We start from the raw sequence: 18,417 nt of genomic DNA, 5'->3' as shown, positions 1-18,417 counted from the left end.
CAGGTGGCACCAGCTGTTGGTGGCCTTTACGTCGGCATTCAGCCGGCTTCTCTCACTGGAGAGGTCTGCTGCACCAGTCATGTCTTTAGCAGGTCCAGGGGAGTTTGTGTCTGTTGGTGTGCACTGATCAAGGCTGTGGTTTCTGAGCAATGGCTGCGGTGTCCTGCAGTGACTCTGTGATTTCCTTGTATCTCCCCTTTGATCTCTTTCTTGGGTCTTCCTCTCCTCCCTTCTTCTGAGCCTCTGCAGCTTTCCAAGCCCTTTTGGTCACTGCTTTGGTTTGTGCAATAGCACCAAGTTAATTAATAACTATCTGTCATCAGCGATTTTGTCCCAAGACCGCTTGAGGGTGTGTGGGGGGACTTTTATCCCAAACATCCACCCAGGTCTCTCAGCTGGGCAGAGCGAGGGGAAGGAGCTGCCGCTTCTTCTCCCCTGAACTATGTCAGCAGCCTTGGAGAAGTTCTGCGGCTCCATCTTCTGGGTGAGTGGCTGTTCCATCCCCATTGCCTGTTCTTGGGGTAGGACACCCAGTGGAGGGGGAGAGCAGTGGATTCCAAGGCTCACAGCTTGTCCTGCCAGTGGGTGGCAGAGGTTCTGCTGTTTATCCAGGACTGCCATGGCACTGAGTGCTGTGCACTGCCTGCACAGTGTTCACCAGACAGTGAGGCAATAATGCCTCCCTGAGTGAGCTCTGTCCTGTTTTAGCCCACCTGGGAAAACAGGGCACCCTGTATGGACTTCTCGGGGAATGATTTGGCTTCAGCTGCTTCTGCTGGCTTGGCTCCAGCAAGGGATGGCCATTCCACGTTCAGGCAGAGAGATGGGGAGAGGGATATCACTGGGACCTCGGCTGAGTGCTGAAATGCTCAGCCAGGAGGGCGGGTGTTGAAGGGGGATGCGATAGGGTAGAGCTGGGTGGGCAGGACCTACTGGAATGTTGGCTCTTGTCCTGTGAGCCCAGTGAGAGTTAAGCCATCCCACGTGACTCGGTGTTCTGTCCTTGCTGCCCCCAGAATGATTCCTACCTTGCTCGTCCGGATGCTGACCTGCCTGTGTGCTTCCAGCAGACTGTGCTGGTCTGGGTCCCCCTTGGCTTCTTCTGGGTTTTGGCCCCATGGCAGCTCCTGCCCATGTGCAAATCCAGAGCCAAGAAATCCTCTGTGACCATACTCTATGTCATCAAACAGGTAGAGTGGAGCTGAGGGGGCACAGATGACAGGCTGGAGCAGCCTGAGGTGTAGGTGGTGTGAGTGGGAAGACTCTGCTACAGTCAGGTGTGGGATGGAGAGATGAGAAGTGTAGGGGGGGGAGGAGCAGTGGGATAGGGGACCATCTGGGACAGAAAGGTAAAGGGGAGTCCAGCATGAGGTGTATCTGGGACAGAGGGGATACCAGGGCTGGGATGCAGTGGGAGGGAGGGCAGAGTGTGTACTGGGGCCTCTCATCTTGTGGGCTGTTTTCTTCCAAACTTAAAATGATGGCAGTGCTCCTGTGGAACTGTTGCAGTTTCACAGGGCTGAAAGCTCTCCCAGGCCAAGTCTGAGTTGAAAAGTGTTTATAGGTGTATTTCATGCCGAACTCTGTTGTCTCCCAGTGGTTCCCCGTGTCCACAAACGGGCTGGCCCCCTTTCCCCACAGGTCCTGGCTACTCTGCTGATGCTGACGGCGGTGGCAGAGTTGGCCCTGGCGTTTGTAGAGGACGCTGAGCAGGACGTTGTGCCAGCTGTCCAGTACACGAACCCCAGCCTGTACATCGCCACCTGGGTAAGGGCTCAGCGGTGAGCGTGGTGTGTGGCACCAGGGACAGGGAGAGGCTGCAGCGCCAAGCAGCACAAGAGTTCCCTGGCACAGACATCAGTGGGAAGCCGTTTCCACGAGGGAAGGGTAGCCTGGAGATTGGGTAGGACTAGCCCCAAACATGTGTGGGTGGTGCTTGAGGGCAATATGTTGAGGGCAGGTGCCTGGTTGTGCAGTGCTCCCTGCTGCTATCCTTAAAACTGGGATGGTTCTATGCCTGCAAGTGTAGCTGAGCTCTCTGACAGAAGCTTTACTAGGAGCAGTGTGGGTTTCACAGGAGTGATTTTGCAGTGTGAACATCAGACCATGGCTTGCTGCTCTGATGTCTCACAGCTTCCTGTACATTGCTGCTCAGTTTTGTGCAGAGAGCCTGGAAGTACCACGGGATGCCCAGGCAGAGGAGAAAGCTGAGGACCTGGGGGCTATTAGCTTGATGGAATATGTGCATGCAAGTTACAGACATCTTGTGTGAGACATGGGATATTCTAACAGTCTTAACAAATGCTCAGGAGCTACACTTGAAAGCTAAAGTAACACCCTCATTTGCTATCCTTATTTTATCCTGTCATTTAGTTTCACATGCAGAGTCCATGTGAGATGATAAGGCGAGGGCACTGCCCAGAGAGGCTGCACTGCTGGGATGTGATCTAGGTTCAGTTCCAGGTCAGGAGACAACGTGCAGGAGACAGGGTATAACCCCTCACAGCTGGACATGTCTGAGAATCTGGACTGAGAACAGCTAAAAAGAGTGATAGTGCCCTGCTGTGATGTCAGGGTACATTCAAACCTGATCTTATATCTTCCTGAAATAAACCTTTGCCCTATGCAATTAATTCTGAAACTAACAAAGGGTTGGTGGTGTGTTCAGGCACTCATGATATTCAAGGCAGTGAATCCCAGCAGATCATGTGTGCTGGCATCCCAGGACACATGCTCTGAAGGCACTTTTAGATCCAGACCTAGTCCTGCAGCTCTACCTGAACCTCTGACTGATTGTCTTTTCCCCAGATCATGGTCCTGCTGATCCATGATGCACGACGCTTCTGCTTGTGCAGAGATTCGGGGGTGCTTTTCTGCTTCTGGATACTGTCCCTTCTCAGTGGGATACTGCCCTTCCAGTCGCTCGTCCGGAAAGCCCTGCAGGTTGGATTTGGCAGGAAGCTCTCTGCTTCCCCCACCCTTGTCCTGTTCCCAAAGAAAGTTTCTTCATACTCTTCTCTTGAAAAGCTCTCTGTGGTATCACTGAGGTCCCAGCTGCCCTGGGGACCTTGGGGAACCAGAAAAGACCTGAGAAGGAATTGCTGTTGAAATTCATCCTGTCTAATTTCTCCCCTTAAACACTTATGGGAGAAGGTCAGGGAGAAGCAGGGAGAGGTTGCAAAGGGAAGCTGATCCAGGACTCAGAGCGAGTTTTGCAGTGCTCTGTTGGGCTCAGCCAGGGGATGGATCTTGTCTCTGAGCACCAGGTGGCCTTGAGATAACCCCCAGCAATAACCTCAGCTTTCCATTCCTGCAGGAACCAATCTCTGACCTGCCACGGTTTATCCTTTTCTTCATCTCCTACGGGCTCCAGCTGCTGCTCTTCCTTGTCTCAAACTTCTCAGATGTTGCCCTAGAAGCAAAGGAAATCAGGAAGAAGGTATGAGGACTATGTGAGAGTGGGTTTGGGGCACCACATCCTGAGCATTGTGTGGGGCAGGGCGGGCTCCATGCAGGCTCCAGGCTCCTTGGGAAGACCTGAGGACTTCACCACAGGGCCCAGCAAGAGCTGGAGCCTATAGCACGGGGCATCTGCATATATGACTAGAGGGGGCTGCTGCTGGCTGTGAGATGAGGTTTCTGGGGCTGGAGCTGGCATGGTTTGAAACCTATGATGCTCCTTAATGGCTGGGGGTGCTAAATCAGCTTTTGTCAACACCGTCTCCCAGTGTCAACAATCTCTCAGTATGCCCTTTGCTTTGCACCATAGAACCCAGAGGTGACAGCCTCCATCCTGAGCTCCATCACCTTTGAATGGTACAGCAGGTGAGCAGGGCTCTGAAGGAGGTTGGGTTGCCAAAATGCAGGGGTGCCCCAGGGGAACCTGCAGCACAGGCTGCTTGGAGTTACCTGGAAGAGGCACCACACTGGGTGCAGCCTGTGCAGCCTGAGCCCGGGGCCAGGCTGGGTGTGAAGGCTCTGCGCTTGCAGCAAGGAGTCTCCAACAAGTATTCCAACGGGATTTCTCTGTCCCACAGCATGGTCTTCAAGGGCTATCGCAAGCCTTTGGAGATAGAGGATGTCTGGGAATTGAAAGATAAAGACAAGACAAAGGCTCTTTACACTGCTTTTGAGAAGAACATGAAGACTGCAATGCGGAAGGCCCAAGCAGAACTGGAGAAACGGAAACGCAAGAAGAGACGCCAGGGAAGTGACCCAGACCATGTGAACAGCATGAGCAAGGCCCAGAGCCAAGACATCCTGGTGCTGGTAAATCCATTCCTGCTCTTGGTCTTGTATGAGACTGAGACATCCAGGTCCAGCCTTGGGGAGCAGGGTCACCTCACTTCCTGCAGCCCTCTTTGCTGGGTTTTCCCTTCGTTGATCCTGCAGGTCCATGGGCAAAGATAGGGGAACCCATGACAGGGTCTTCCTGTTGTGTCCTTGGCAGATCCCCATATTTTGAGAGACCAAGAAAGTCCATCCTTCTGCCTTACATAAAGACAGGAACCACCCTCAAGTCTGCAGTACAAGCAGTTCCCTTATGTCTATCTACCTCAGATACTTCCCAGCAACAGAGGTCAGAGTGAACATCATTCCATGACCACCCCTGGCCTCAGATTCTTCATGATATTTGCCCGATTTTTGGCCTGAAAGGTTCAGGCTGGTTTGGGTTTCAACAATTGTCTTTGGTACAAAAGAGAAGGTGTTAGTCCTGGGTGTGTGTGACATAATCAGAGATCAGTGAAAGGGAATGTGACAGGAGTTAAAACTAAGGCTTCATTTAGGATGCCTGATCTGGGGTCTGTGAGGTGCTGCCCTGGAATTCCTTCCAGATGCAGGATGCCTGCACAACCAGCTCTCTCACTTTGGTGTGGACTTCCCTCTAGGAGGAGAAGCAGCCAAGGAAGAAGAAGAAGAAGATGGGAGACAACAAGGACTCTGGCCCTCCCAAGGATTACGCCAGGGGCTGGTTGATGAAAACCCTGGCCAAGACCTTCCGGCAGAACCTCTTGCTAGCGGTGGCATTCAAGGTGGTGCATGACGCACTTGTGTTTGTCAGCCCCCAGCTGCTGAAGTGAGTTATTTCTCTCTGTCCCTGTCCTGACTTGGCATCCAGCCCCACCACCTCCCAGTGTGTGCGCTGTACTCAGCCCCACCATCTTCCATATGTGTGCCTCTCCCAGCCATGGACCCTGGGGACATTTTGTGCCCTCACCAAAAGTGGGAGAATGTGTTGGGATGCACTTTAATGAAGAGCTGATCTGAGCTGCCTGCCAGCTCTTACGTGTAATATCTTCCTCCCTGCATTCTCTGTTATGCAGTCCTGCTCCCTCCCTGGAGACAGTCCCAGCTCTTCTTTGGGGCCCTCCACGAGTCTGTGCAGCTCAGCCCAGCAGGGCCTCCCTGGTTTGTTTTGCAGAGCAGCACGGTCTCTGTGGATGATCTTACATTAGTGACTCACTGCCGTGTCCCTGGCAGAACAGGGTTCCCAGCTTGCTGAGCATCGCCAGCTCTCTGGGGCAGGGTTTTGGTCACCACTCTTGTGAGGATGCTCTCCCTGCATTCATTTGGAACACCCTGCTTGGGTCTGTCTCAGTAGAGTGTGTGTCTCATGAGCTTCTTTCCCCTCCAGGCTGCTGATTGCCTTTGTGTCGGACGAGGATGCCTTTGCCTGGCAAGGCTATTTATATGCCATCCTGCTCTTCCTGACAGCGCTGATCCAGTCCCTCTGCCTGCAGCAGCACTTCAGCTTGTGCTTCCAGCTTGGCATAAACGTGCGTGCCAGTCTCATCGCTGCCATCTACAAGAAGGTCTGTATGGTTCTGTCATCACCCCTGTTGGCTTTCTCCAAGCTGGGCTGTGGATAAAATCATCTGTTGCCTGCCCCATCAAGCTGGGGTGACTGGGCTGTGTGCACTTTGCTCCTCAGAAGGCACAGGGAGAGCTTGGGGGACACCCATCCTGCACTGGGGACACTGTGAGCCCTAGCTCTGCTTGGGACCTGGGAGCTGCAGCCATGTGTTTGACAGCTACCAGGGGCTGAGGGAGGTTTCTCTTCAGAGCAGTGCAACACCTAGGGCAGGTGCCACTAGGATTCCTGCACGGGGATGCATTTCTTTGCCCCCAGCATGCAGTGGCTCCAGGTCTGCAGGCAGTGAGGAAAGCACGTGTGGCCAGTACAGAGGCACCAGGAGCAAACTCAGAAGTGGTTTCAGCCTGGCCTGCTAATTCCCTGCTCTGAGCCACGCTGCTGGCAGCAGGGCTGCTCCCAGACTGGCTTGTGGTGACTGTGCTTTCTCTTTCCAGGCACTCACCATGTCCGGAGCCACCCGCAAGGAGTCCACGGTGGGAGAGACTGTGAATCTGATGTCAGCTGATGCCCAGAGGTTCATGGACATGGCCAACTTTGTTCACCAGCTATGGTCATCCCCCCTGCAAATTATCCTGTCCATTGTCTTCCTCTGGGGAGAGCTGGGCCCCTCTGTCTTGGCTGGTATTGCAACCATGGTGCTGCTCATCCCCATAAACGCATTCCTGGTTGCCAAGGCCAAAACCATTCAGGTCAGTGGTGGGTGCAATATCCTCCCTGGTCCCCCACGTCCGTCCCCACTGTTGCTCCCCTCCCTCATTTTCCACACTCCCGACCCTTTGCTGTTATGCTGTGGATCTTTCCCAGCCTAGGAAGTTGATCTCACTTGGCTGGGGGTATCTCTAGCCTGAGCCAGAGGTGATCAGCTGCCATGAGTAGGAGACAGGTGAGATCTGTTCTACCATCACAGCTGAACTTGAACCAGACTGGGCACAGCCTTGAGGACTAAAAATGAGATATTGCCAACTGTAAGATGAAGCTTCAGCTTCTACCTGACAGCACAGTGGTGTTTTTCCCCAGCTTGTCCAGAGCCACCAGGAGCCAAGGCTCACCTTCATGAGATGACTTCTCCAGGCTATGGAGCAGCCCAGATGTATTTCCAAGGGTGAGCTGCTGTCTGGTTTAGGTGATGTCTGGCTCTTCGGTTTGTAGGAGAGGAACATGAAGAACAAGGACGAACGCATGAAAATAATAACTGAAGTCCTCAATGGAATCAAGGTGAACAATGGAGTGGAGACTCCCTGGGCAGCTGCTGCACCCCTCTTCTTGGTGCACTGTACCTGGAGGCAGCACACCTGTATAACCCTGCTGCACCAGTGTTAGTCTAGCTTGGGGGCCCTGTGTCTGGGTCTCAGCAATTCCCTTGGCTTCCTCATCTATTGAAAAGTTGGCTGGGGAGGAGCTCTGGGACTTGAGAGCCAAGAGAGGATTTTCTGAGTGTTTCCTGGATGGCTGTGGTAGTGGCATGGTGGCAGAGGGGCTGGCGGTGACCTGTAGGCTAAGGCTGAGGGAGTGGGAGTGCACTGGGGAGTGCTGTAAGCCGTGGGCAGGACGGGAGAGGGGAGATGCAGTGGCCAAGCAGGCTTCTGAGCAAGCCAGGAGCTGGTGACGGAGGTGCTGGCCACCAGTGAGCTGAGTGTGGAAGTGGGCATTCCTGTGAGGCCAGAATCTGCTCACACTGCTCATCCTGCAGATCTTGAAGCTTTTTGCCTGGGAGCCCTCCTTTGAGAAGCGAGTTAATGATATCCGTGCACGTGAGCTCAAGAACTTGGTGAACTTTGGTTACCTGCAGTCAATCTCTATCTTCGTGTTCACATGTGCTCCCTTCCTGGTGAGTGACAACAGCCCTGGGGAGGCACATACCTTCCTCTGAGCTGGGGCTGGGCTGTGTCCAAGGGAATGGGAAATATCTGGAACCTCAGCTGGAGTGCTCCTGGCTGGTGGATGCCTGGGATGCAGATTACGGTTCTGGCTGCTGGCAGGAGAGCTGTAGTGGAAAGAGGTCTCACTGAGATGGTGAAATGGGGCCCAAAGGAGAAGGGAAGCAGGAGGATAACAGGTCTCCAGCAGGAAGGCACTGCTGAGGCCTTGGGGCAGTGTGAGGGTCTGAGCAGCACACAACCACACTGATGGTGGCTTTCCCTGATATCTGTCCCAGGTCTCCTTGGCAAGCTTTGCTGTCTACGTGCTCATGGATGAGAACAACATCTTGGATGCACAGACGGCTTTTACTGCCATCTCCCTTTTCAATGTGCTGCGCTTCCCCATGGCTATGCTGCCCATGGTCCTCTCCTCCCTGGTGCAGGTCAGGCCTCATACAGGGCCGGGGGTGTAGGGGGATCCTATGCCCCTGTCCAAACCAGCACATGGAGCTTGGGTGTGTGATGGATCCCCAGGGTCAGTGCACAGGACTCTGCTGGCAGTGGGGTGGGACAGGACTCACATGCATGACATAGGTTTGGGGCTCAGACGTTGGGTGGGGACTCTGTGATGTGGTGCTCTTCTTGTGGGGCTCCTGCCAGCCCACCCATCTGTGCCCCATGCCCACGTGCTGTCCTCATCCTCTTTCTCTCATGGCAGACCAATGTGTCGACTGCGAGGCTGGAGCGCTACCTGAGTGGAGAAGACCTGGACACCTCAGCTATCCACCACAACCCCATTGCAGGCAGGTGAACCTCCAGATTACTCCCTGTGGGTCCCAGGCTGGCCCAGCCCTGGGCTTTCCCCTCTCTGAGGGACATCTGTCTCTGACAGGCAGTGCCGTGCGCTTCTCGGAGGCTACCTTTGCCTGGGAGCAGGACGGTGACGCTGCCATAAGAGAGTGAGTGCTCTGTGCCACATCAGGGGCAGAGGGCTGGGAAGGGGGAGGCTTTGTGTGTTATTAGTCGGGGAGGGCAATCACCTCTCACAGTGCTGCTAGACGTGAGTGTCCCAGAGACACTGCTCTGTGCTGGTCTCACACAGGAACTGACGGGCGACCTGGCAGTGCTGCTTCCTCAGCCCTCATGTCTTTGCAGTGTCACCCTGGACGTAGCACCTGGGAGCCTGGTGGCTGTGGTGGGAGCTGTGGGCTCAGGCAAATCTTCGTTGGTGTCAGCCATGCTTGGGGAGATGGAGAATATCAAGGGACACATCAATATCCAGGTAAGAGGAGCCAGCCAATGCAGGGGGCTTTGGGGCTGCCTGGGAGCTCAGTGGGGAAGCAGAACCATCCCAGAGTGGTGGCTCAGGGCAAGGACAGGCTGCAGGAGGAGTCAGTACTCAGGCTGATCTCTGACAGGTAGCTGTTCTTGTGTATCCTTCCAGGGCTCCCTGGCCTATGTCCCCCAGCAGGCCTGGATCCAGAACGCCACGCTGAAAGACAACATCCTTTTCGGGTCAGAACTGGATGAAGCCAAGTATCAGCAGGTCCTCGAGGCCTGCGCCCTCCTTCCAGACCTGGAATTGCTGCCTGCAGGTGACCAGACAGAGATTGGAGAGAAGGTACCAGCCCTGGGCACTATGGGTTTCTGATAGCACCTGCAGCAGAGGTCAGAGCTGTTGCCCTGTGCCAGCCCCATGTTCAGGGAGGGCCTTCCCTTCCAGGGGATCAACCTGAGTGGGGGCCAGAAGCAGCGGGTCAGCCTGGCCCGGGCGGTGTACAGCAACGCAGACATCTATATCCTGGATGATCCGCTGTCTGCCGTGGATGCCCACGTGGGCAAGTACCTCTTTGAGCATGTGCTGGGGCCAAAAGGGCTGCTGCAAAAGAAGGTGAGCACCCATCCCCTGCAACCTACCACCCAGCCAGGTGGGAGTGGCACTGGCATGGTGTTAATGATCCAAGGAAGTCTGAGGTTGCTTGCTTGGGACAGAGAGAAATCCTGTAGCTTTCATGTGGGGCTGCAGCAGGCAGGAGAGGCGTCATGAGTCCCCAGAGAGGTACCCTGTGTCCTCATAGCCAGGCATTGATAAACAGAGAAGTCCCCAAGTAGGAAATGGAGAGCCTGCAGACCGATGGCTGGGGATGAGGGGTGCTCTGATGATCACTACCCTGCAACCCCTTTGTTGCAGACACGGATCTTGGTGACGCACAGTATCAGTTTACTGCCCCAGGTCGATAACATTGTGGTGCTGGCAGCAGGAGCAGTGTCTGAGCATGGCTCCTACAGCACCCTACTTGCAAAGAAGGGGGCCTTTGCCCAGTTCCTGAACTTGTATGGCAACCAGGAGGACGATGTGCCAGAGGAAAATACCACAGGTATTGGGGACACAGTGGGGCTGTGGCAGTTAGAGGGGCTGTGCATGTATATTGGGGATGAGAAGATCTGATCTGTCAGCCTGACCTGGCCCTATCCAGCCCAGGCACCAATGATGCCTGCTGTGACTCCTTCTCAGCTTCTGGCAATCAGCAGCACAAGGACTTCCTGACTAAGGTTTGCATTCAGGCATTATGTTGAACATCCAGCACAGGACTTGTTTAAATTTTTTACTCCCTTTTTAGTTCATTTATTGTGTATCCCAAAAACTTATGTGGCAACAGGCTCCATATTTTTGTGATGCTGGGGTCAGAAAAATCCTTTGGTTTGTTCTAAACTTCCCACGGGATAAAATTTCATCTTTATCATATTCCCCAGTGCTATGGGGAGGAGTAGTGCCAGGTCAGGGGGATGCTCACTCTGTCAGGGCTCAGCTGAGTTGTCCAGCTGCAGCCTGACTATTCCCAGTATGTCTTTACAGGACCCATCTTCACCTGCTCAAAGAGACATTTCTGAGCTGGAGTGATATGACCTACCAGATCTTGTACCTACTAAACTAGCACAAATGTTTGCTTGAGGTCTGGCCAGTGGTGCTGGGATAAGTCAGCAGCAGGGATTGCCTCCATGCAGGCTGTTAGCCCTATGTCCCCTGTCAGTTCTCCCTCCTGCACAATGTATTTCTTCCTCCTCCTTCTGTGCTGGTCTTGCAGCAAGGTTGGAGAGGGTGTGATATGTGGTGGTAGGACACAGCCTAGGCCTAGGGTGCAGCGTGGAGATGAGCGCAGCAGAGGTGTGGTGTATGGGATGTGCTGTATGCTCTTTCCTCAGTGCCTGACCCTACCTTCCCCCATCCCTGTGCTTGCAGCTGTTGCTTTAGCTGGGGATGAAGAGGAGGCTGATGAAGATGTCGATCCTTGCATGGAGGAGGGCTCTGGGGATGTGGTGACCATGACCCTGAAGCGAGAGGCCAGCATCCATCGGAGAAAATCGAGTTGCAGGTGGGACACGACCTGAGCTCTCAGCTCTTTCCCCTGCCACATGCACTGCTCCCTTGGAGACAGGGATCTGGGGGCTTCCTGAGGAGGTCCTGCTGGGAGCCTCCCTCCCTGCTCCTACCACAAGCCACTCTGGGTCAGGAGCACCTGATTTTGCCTTTACTCACACTAGTGTGCCACAGCCTTACTCTGCTGTCTTCCCTGAAACTCGTGCTGCTGGCTAGTTCTGCTTTTGGGAATGAGGCTATAATTTTATGGCTGTACATGCCTAGTGCTTCCACAAGGCTCACCCAAAGCTGCCCCAGTTAGGACATTATTCTCCAGAGGACTCCACCACCGGAGACCCAGTGCAGCATAGAGATGGACCCCCAGGAGATTAGGACTGATCCAAGACCTTGTGACTAATGGTACTCATCACCTCCCTGCAGCCTTAGTAGAAAGAGCACCAGTTCCCGGAAGAAGGCCCAGGAGGAGCCCCCAAAGAAGCTGAAGGGACAACAACTGATTGAGAAAGAAGCTGTGGAAACCGGCAGGGTTAGGAGGATGGAGGGATGAAGCACTGTGCTGCTCTGACTAAGTGCTGCCAGACCCTGACTGTGGCTCAGGGAAGCTGGTGTGAGCTGGCTGTGGCCCCACCACAGCCAAGAGACACGAAGGAGACAGAGCTGCCTGGGACTGGTGGGCGGGGTGGTGGAGGGGAGCACTGTGGGCAGCAGGGTGGAGTACCAAGGCTGTGCTGGGTGTCACTGCCTGCGCTCTGATGGGCTCAGTTGTCCACAGGTGAAGTTCTCTATGTACCTGCGGTACCTGCGTGCTGTTGGCTCGTGCTTTTCCTTCTGGATTGTCATGGGCTACATTGGACAATACGTTGCCTATGTGGGGACCAACCTGTGGCTCACTGCCTGGACTGACGACGCGCAGCACTACGTGAACCAGACCTACCCCACGCAGCAGCGGGACCTGCGGATCGGTGTCTTTGGGGCACTGGGGGTGTCACAAGGTGAGGGTGGGAGGAAGCGGTTCCCACTTGCCTCATCTGTGTGCTCCAGGAGGGATGTGACTTGCAAGGCCTGCAGCAGCAGTGCAGCAAGGAGCAGGGGACCCAGCACTGTGTTCATTTGCCTGCTGCCTTCCTTCCAGCTCCTGACTGAACTGATGACACACGCTAGTCTGAAAGCAGCATAAATTGCCCCAAGTCTGTGTTGCCCCCTTAGCTTTAAGATCATTTTCCTTAATCAGATTGGACATAGTGCTAGGGCCCAAGGCTTTCCAGTAAAGTTAGTGTTCCTCCCCTGTGCTGAGACGCAGCTGCTGTGGCCTCCCAAGAAGGTGGGATGCACGATTATCCCAGTGGCTCACTGCAGATGTGTCTGCTTGGTGTGTCCATCCAGCCAAAGGGTGCCAGGGGCCAGTGTCACACACGAGCTGGTGCTCGTGTCACACACAGCCTCGTGCTCTCCCTGCAGCTCTCTTCCTGCTCTTTGCAACCATGCTGTCTGCCCAGGGTGCCATGCAAGCCTCCCGCGTCATGCACCAGCAGCTGCTCAGCAACATCCTGCGCGTGCCCATGAGCTTCTTCGACACCACCCCGACCGGCCGCATCGTCAACAGGTTTGCCAAGGTAAGAGAACAACCCAACATGCAGAAGGTGTTCGTTCCAGCAGGTCTGGAGAGCACTGGGTAGTGGCATAACCCTGCTCCTGTTGAGCACTGCACAGCTGAGCCCAGGTAAGGGCCAGGAAGGGACCAGGAGGGCATGGTGGATGCAAGGCTGACTGTGAGGCAAACCACATCCTGGGCTATATTAGAAAGACAGTGTGGCAAATCACAGGAAGTTTTTACCTCCTCTGCCCAGTGATAAAGAGGTCACACCTGAATAGTGTGTCCTGTTTGGGGTCACCTGGACAAGAAAGATCTGGAGAAACAGAAGAGGGTCCATAGTAGATTACTAAGAGAGGTAAGAGCCTAGAGCTCATGTCCCACAATGAGAAGTCCTTCTGGTTATAGATGTCCAACAAAATCTATAGTCTTTTCCATGTAAGTGAAGGTCATGAAACAAAGAGAAAATGAGAAAGGAGGGAAAATACAGGTAATTTCAAGTGTGCTGCTACTCTACTTCTTCCTTTGGTGCTGTCTCTTGATTTTTGGGAACAAAAATTTCTCTTGAAATAAAGCCTATGGGCCTGCTGGGTTTACTCTGAGTTGTGAGAGTATGTGGTGCCGAGCTAGGAGATGGATGAACCAGATGGAGACCTGGGTGCACCTGCATGGACCTGGAGTTTGCCCTGTCCCTCTCTTTGCTTCAATTACTGCTCCTGCATCCTCAGTCCTGATGAAGATGCAGTTCTTAAAGCTGGTCTGTGTAACAGGGGAATATTACAGGAAGTTTCTCTGTTAACTCAGCTGTTCCCAAGCTAAGAACTGTGGCCCTAAATGATGTTGTGACCATAACACTGATTCAGGGTCATCCAATATTTTTACAAGTGTCTGGCACTGTGTTACCGTACGAGTGTGTAGGAACCCTGTATATATGGGACCTTTGGGCTTCTCCTTCTCTCTGGGGTCACTGACTGCTTCTTTATACTTTTTTATATGCTCCAGGATATCTTCACAGTGGATGAGACCATTCCCATGTCCTTCCGCACCTGGCTCTCCTGTTTCATGGCCATCATTAGCACACTGATCATGATCTGCCTGGCCACTCCATTCTTTGCTGTCGTTATCGTTCCCTTGAGTGTCTTCTACTATTTTGTGCTGGTGAGTTAACTGGGCCTCGAGTTAAGCTTCTGCCCTGCTGAGAGCAGTGTCTTTGTGGCTGCTGGGCTTTGTGTTGGTAACCAAGCTGTGTCCCTCGTTTCAGCGCTTCTATATCTCCACGTCGCGCCAGCTAAGGCGTCTGGACTCTGTCACCAGGTCTCCCATCTACTCTCACTTTGGTGAGACAGTGTCAGGCCTTTCCGTGATCAGGGCCTATGGACACCAAGAACGGTTCCTGAAGCACAATGAGACCACCATGGACATAAATCAGAAAAGTGTTTATTCCTGGATAATATCAAATAGGTGAATTTTACCCCTTATGCTACAGCACAGCCTGCAGCACCTCTGCCCAGGGGCTTCTGGGTCCTGAGGGAGGTCCCTGAGATGCTGCAGTCCTCCCTCTTGATCTCAGCATTGAGGGTCTGTGTAGGTACTGGGGGAGTTTAGGATAGGGGCACCATCTGTGGCAATGGGATGTTTTAGGGTGATTTTTTTATGCCCCCTTACAAAGTGTCCAGAGGCCAGGCAGGATGAGTTGTGCAGTCAAGGGCTGAGATGCCCTTGGTGAGTTCTGTGAAGAAGGTGATCCTCCAGGCCCAGTGGGAGTGTGATGTGGGCACTTTCTGGTTTTGAATCTTACTGGTAAATGATTTGGATGTGTGAGGGTTGTATGGTTGGGGCTCTTCTCATACATGGCATTACCAGTACAGGAGGTTATGTGTGAGACATGGACTGACATAAATGAACCTGCTTGCAGAATTGGCCACAAACAACCTGCTGTGTACATGTACCAACTGTGTGCTGTGTGTAGAGCACTGGGCTCATGCCTGGGTGTGGGGATGCTGCTGCAGTGCTGCTGTTACTGCTGGGCTCTGTGTTGGGCACAGGCAGATGCCTCCCTGCCTCTCTCACTGTCCTTCAGCTGTCCTCTCCTGGTACAGGTGGCTGGCCATCCGTCTGGAGTTCGTGGGGAGCCTGGTGGTGTTCTTCTCTGCGCTTCTAGCAGTGATTGCAAAGGGCACTTTGGAGGGCGGCATCGTGGGTCTTTCTGTCTCCTCTGCTCTCAATGTGAGTGAATGAAAGCATTTTATCCTTCCAGGACAGGGTTGTCTCTGGGAGCTCTGGGCTGGTGGCAGGATGCTGCCCTGACACCAGCTGTCATCCATGGAAATGGGATTATCTGGGGTGTCCCACCAGCTAGGGAGTGGCTATAGAGCCAGGGAAGCATATATCCATCCCAGTGTGAGTGGGATGCTTGCTGCTATGAGGAGGAATATGGCCCTGCTGTGTATCAGAGATGGTGCAGTAAAGTTTCTGAAGGGCTGGAGAGAGGTGGGCTGTCTCTTGGCAGCGGAGCATTAGGAACCAGGCCACGGATGCTTGTGCCCAGGATGAGTCCCTGAGTCTCGGTCCTGGGCTGAGGTGGGAGGTGGTTGTTCCTGGGGGCCACTGAGCTTTGCATCCTTTGATTCTGCCATGCAGGTGACCCAGACACTGAACTGGCTGGTGAGGACATCTTCGGAGCTGGAGACCAACATTGTGGCTGTGGAGCGGGTCCATGAGTACATGAAGGTGAAGAATGAGGTGAGGAAACCAGGGTCCAGGCAACCATCAGCTGCACAGCTTGGTGCTAGGCAGCATCGCAGAGTGAGCCCCCCTAATGCTCCTGTGCCCTCCCCCAGGCTCCATGGGTGACAAAAAAGCGTCCACCGCGTGGCTGGCCCAGCAAAGGCGAGATCCAGTTCGTTGACTACCAAGTTCGCTACCGACCTGAACTGGACCTGGTTCTTCAGGGGATCTCCTGTAATATTGGGAGCACTGAGAAGGTGCCTCTGCCCTCACTACACTCTTTATATAGAGACTGTTAAAGCTGTTTCTTCTTCTTGGCTTCAGTCTGTGCACTGGGGTGGGATGGTGATGGGATGTGGCTCCTGGGGACTCGAACTGCAGAAAAGGAACCAAAGCAGACAACCTGGGTGCTGGTAAGGGCAGGAAGGCCCACCAGACCAAGATGGAGACCATCTGCCCTGTTTTCTACAGCCCTGTCAGCTGGTCTAAAAAGCTGCTTCCACAGGTTGGGGTTGTGGGCCGGACTGGTGCTGGAAAATCCTCCCTCACCAACTGCCTGTTCCGGGTGCTGGAGGCAGCTGGAGGGAAGATCATCATCGATGAAGTGGACATAGCAACAATTGGCCTCCATGACCTGCGCAAGAACCTCACCATCATCCCCCAGGTGAGCTGATCCCCACCTCTCCACATCCCACTGCTGCATGGCCCCCCACAGGCAGTGCATGGCCTCAGTGCGTCCCTGGGTGCTGTGGACATGCCAAAGGCCTGTGAGCAGGCTGTCACCACATCCCCTGCCAGCTGCAGGCAGTGCTGTGGGCAGGACGTGGCCACACTTGGAGGCCTGGAGCCATTGCCCCTGCTGAATGGCTGTGGTGGGGCTGAACACAGTGCTGTCCCTGGCAGGACCCTGTGCTCTTTACTGGAACCTTGCGGATGAACCTGGACCCCTTTGACCAGTACTCAGACGAGGAGGTCTGGAAGGCCCTGGAGCTGGCTCATCTGAAGACATATGTGCAAGGCCTTCCTGAGGGGCTGCTGCATCTCGTGAGCGAGGGAGGGGAGAACCTGAGGTGAGCAGAGATACAGGCTCAGCTCCCCTCCCTTCTCTTGGTCCCAGGGTCCAGCCTGGAACAGCAGCCTCCAGTGAAGTGGCTGTCCAGGGATATGATGCACAGAAGCTTCTGGGAAGTGCAGATGGAAGAAAACGGCCGAGGAGTCTTAGAGAGCTAGTGTGAGCCAACCCTCCTGTGGTGGCCCAGAAAGCAAGATTCTGAGGGATGTGGTGCTCAGGGTGGCAGATGGTCAGCGGGGAAAGGCCAGGGACGGTGTTGGGGTCGGAGCAGCGAGAGGCAGTAGGCTTGCAGAAGCTCTGCTAGTGTCCGTCTAGTAACTCATGCTCTTCACCTCATCCCAGTGTTGGGCAGAGGCAGCTGGTGTGCCTGGCTCGGGCCCTTCTCCGCAAAGCCAAGATCCTCATCCTGGATGAAGCAACAGCAGCCGTGGATCTGGAAACCGATCATTTAATCCAGACAACAATCCGGAGAGAGTTTGCTGACTGCACTGTCCTTACTATCGCCCACCGCCTCCACACCATCATGGACAGCAACAGGTATCACGGGACAGTACTGTGGGGCAAAGGGAATGGGGATCTGGACTCCTAGGATGGGGTGAGGGTGGACAGCAGCAGAAGCAAGAATGCAGCCAGAGGGCCAGGGGTGGATGCAGTGCCTGAGGCAGTAATACACCGTGCCGAGGAGAACAGAAGCAGAGGACGGATGCCCATGCAGTAGTTATGCCTTTGTGGAAGAAACATTTTCTGGGATCCTTCTTTACAGCAACAGACCATAGAGGTATTTGCTGTTGACACCTCATGTGTGTGACCCCGCCAGCACAGGGAGGAGGGCTGTGCCCTCATTGCTGCTGAGAGGAGAACCACATAAAGTGGTTTAGGAGGGGTGAGGGTTGGTGAGGCTGCAGCACTATCCACTCGGATCCTGGGAGTTCATGCCTTCTTGTTCCCTTCTGCCAGGGTGATGGTGCTGCAGGCTGGGCAGATTGTGGAATTTGACAGTCCTGAGGAGCTGCTCATGAAGCAGGGCATCTTCTCCATGATGGCGAAGGACTCCGGCATCGCCATTATAGAAACCACCGCCCTGTAGGCGGAGCGCTGCAGGGGCCGGGGGTGTGAGGCAGCTCCTCCTCTGCCACTCGCCCAGTGGGCACCGGTGTCTCCAAGCTGCCCAGGAATTTGCCTCTTTGCAGCGGGGAAGCAGAGAGGGAGGCTTCTCTGGTTGTCCCGGGACAGAGCATCTGGACTCGAGTGAGCTTTTAACCTTGCTACCGCATCCTGCCTGCTGTGCACACAAGGGTCTGGAGCTGCATAATGTACTCCAGGATAGAGGGGAAAAGCTATTGGCCAGGCAGGGAGAACATAACCTCCATTGGGGGTGGCATTAGTTTTTGTACTTCACCATGCCAGGTGAACCTACCTTAGAGATGTTTTTGGACTACGGAATGAAATTTACAGTTTAATCTAAGAATGAATGTTGTAATTTATTTACTTTTTGTAACTTTGTCGTCTTCTAACTAAAAAGCTGATGTCAAGGCATGTTAAGTAAGCCCCGGTTTAGATTTAAGCCTGGCTAGTGCTTGGGTGGGAAGAGCTGCCAACAAAGGTTACACAGAGCTGGGCAGTCCAAATTCAGTGGCACAGCTCTACTCAGCCAAGAACACTATTCTCTAGCAAAACCAGGGCTGCTTGCCTGCGGCTACTGCTCCCTTTGATTGTAGTGCAAACAAATGAGCCCTCCCTGAGGCTATCACAACCACTTGTGGGGCAGATTTTGGACTGTGGCTCTAGACTGCAAACCTGATTGTGTTGGAGACAAGCTGGAGAGCAACCAGCACACACAAAGTAGGGTGGTTACTGTTGACAAACCCTTAACTTGTTCTTGGGCCTGACCTCAGCTGTTGGTGTGCAGGGAGC

At 54.1% G+C, this 18,417-nt stretch overlaps 1 protein-coding gene across 1 annotated transcript; it reads left to right on the top strand.

The window, feature by feature from the left end:
• The first annotated feature begins 353 nt into the window (after nt 1–353).
• ABCC2 (ATP binding cassette subfamily C member 2) lies at nt 354–18,001 on the top strand. Its single transcript, XM_069019787.1, has 32 exons — nt 354–484; nt 1,017–1,190; nt 1,642–1,767; nt 2,809–2,943; nt 3,317–3,439; nt 3,770–3,825; nt 4,038–4,269; nt 4,890–5,077; nt 5,636–5,813; nt 6,310–6,564; nt 7,025–7,090; nt 7,566–7,703; nt 8,031–8,177; nt 8,453–8,541; nt 8,631–8,693; nt 8,890–9,016; nt 9,179–9,355; nt 9,458–9,625; nt 9,926–10,112; nt 10,976–11,108; nt 11,534–11,639; nt 11,886–12,105; nt 12,572–12,726; nt 13,707–13,862; nt 13,966–14,165; nt 14,804–14,930; nt 15,345–15,446; nt 15,545–15,688; nt 15,937–16,095; nt 16,335–16,501; nt 16,846–17,040; nt 17,461–18,001. Exons 1-32 carry the CDS (start codon nt 443–445, stop codon nt 17,588–17,590), a joined length of 4,665 nt encoding a protein of 1,554 aa, XP_068875888.1. The 5' UTR covers nt 354–442; the 3' UTR covers nt 17,591–18,001.
• Nucleotides 18,002–18,417: the final 416 nt, after the last annotated feature.

Source organism: Aphelocoma coerulescens, chromosome 6 (assembly GCF_041296385.1).
Source record: "Aphelocoma coerulescens isolate FSJ_1873_10779 chromosome 6, UR_Acoe_1.0, whole genome shotgun sequence".
Classification (NCBI taxonomy): Eukaryota; Metazoa; Chordata; class Aves; order Passeriformes; family Corvidae; genus Aphelocoma; species Aphelocoma coerulescens.
This window is presented reverse-complemented; position numbering and strand designations above follow the sequence as displayed.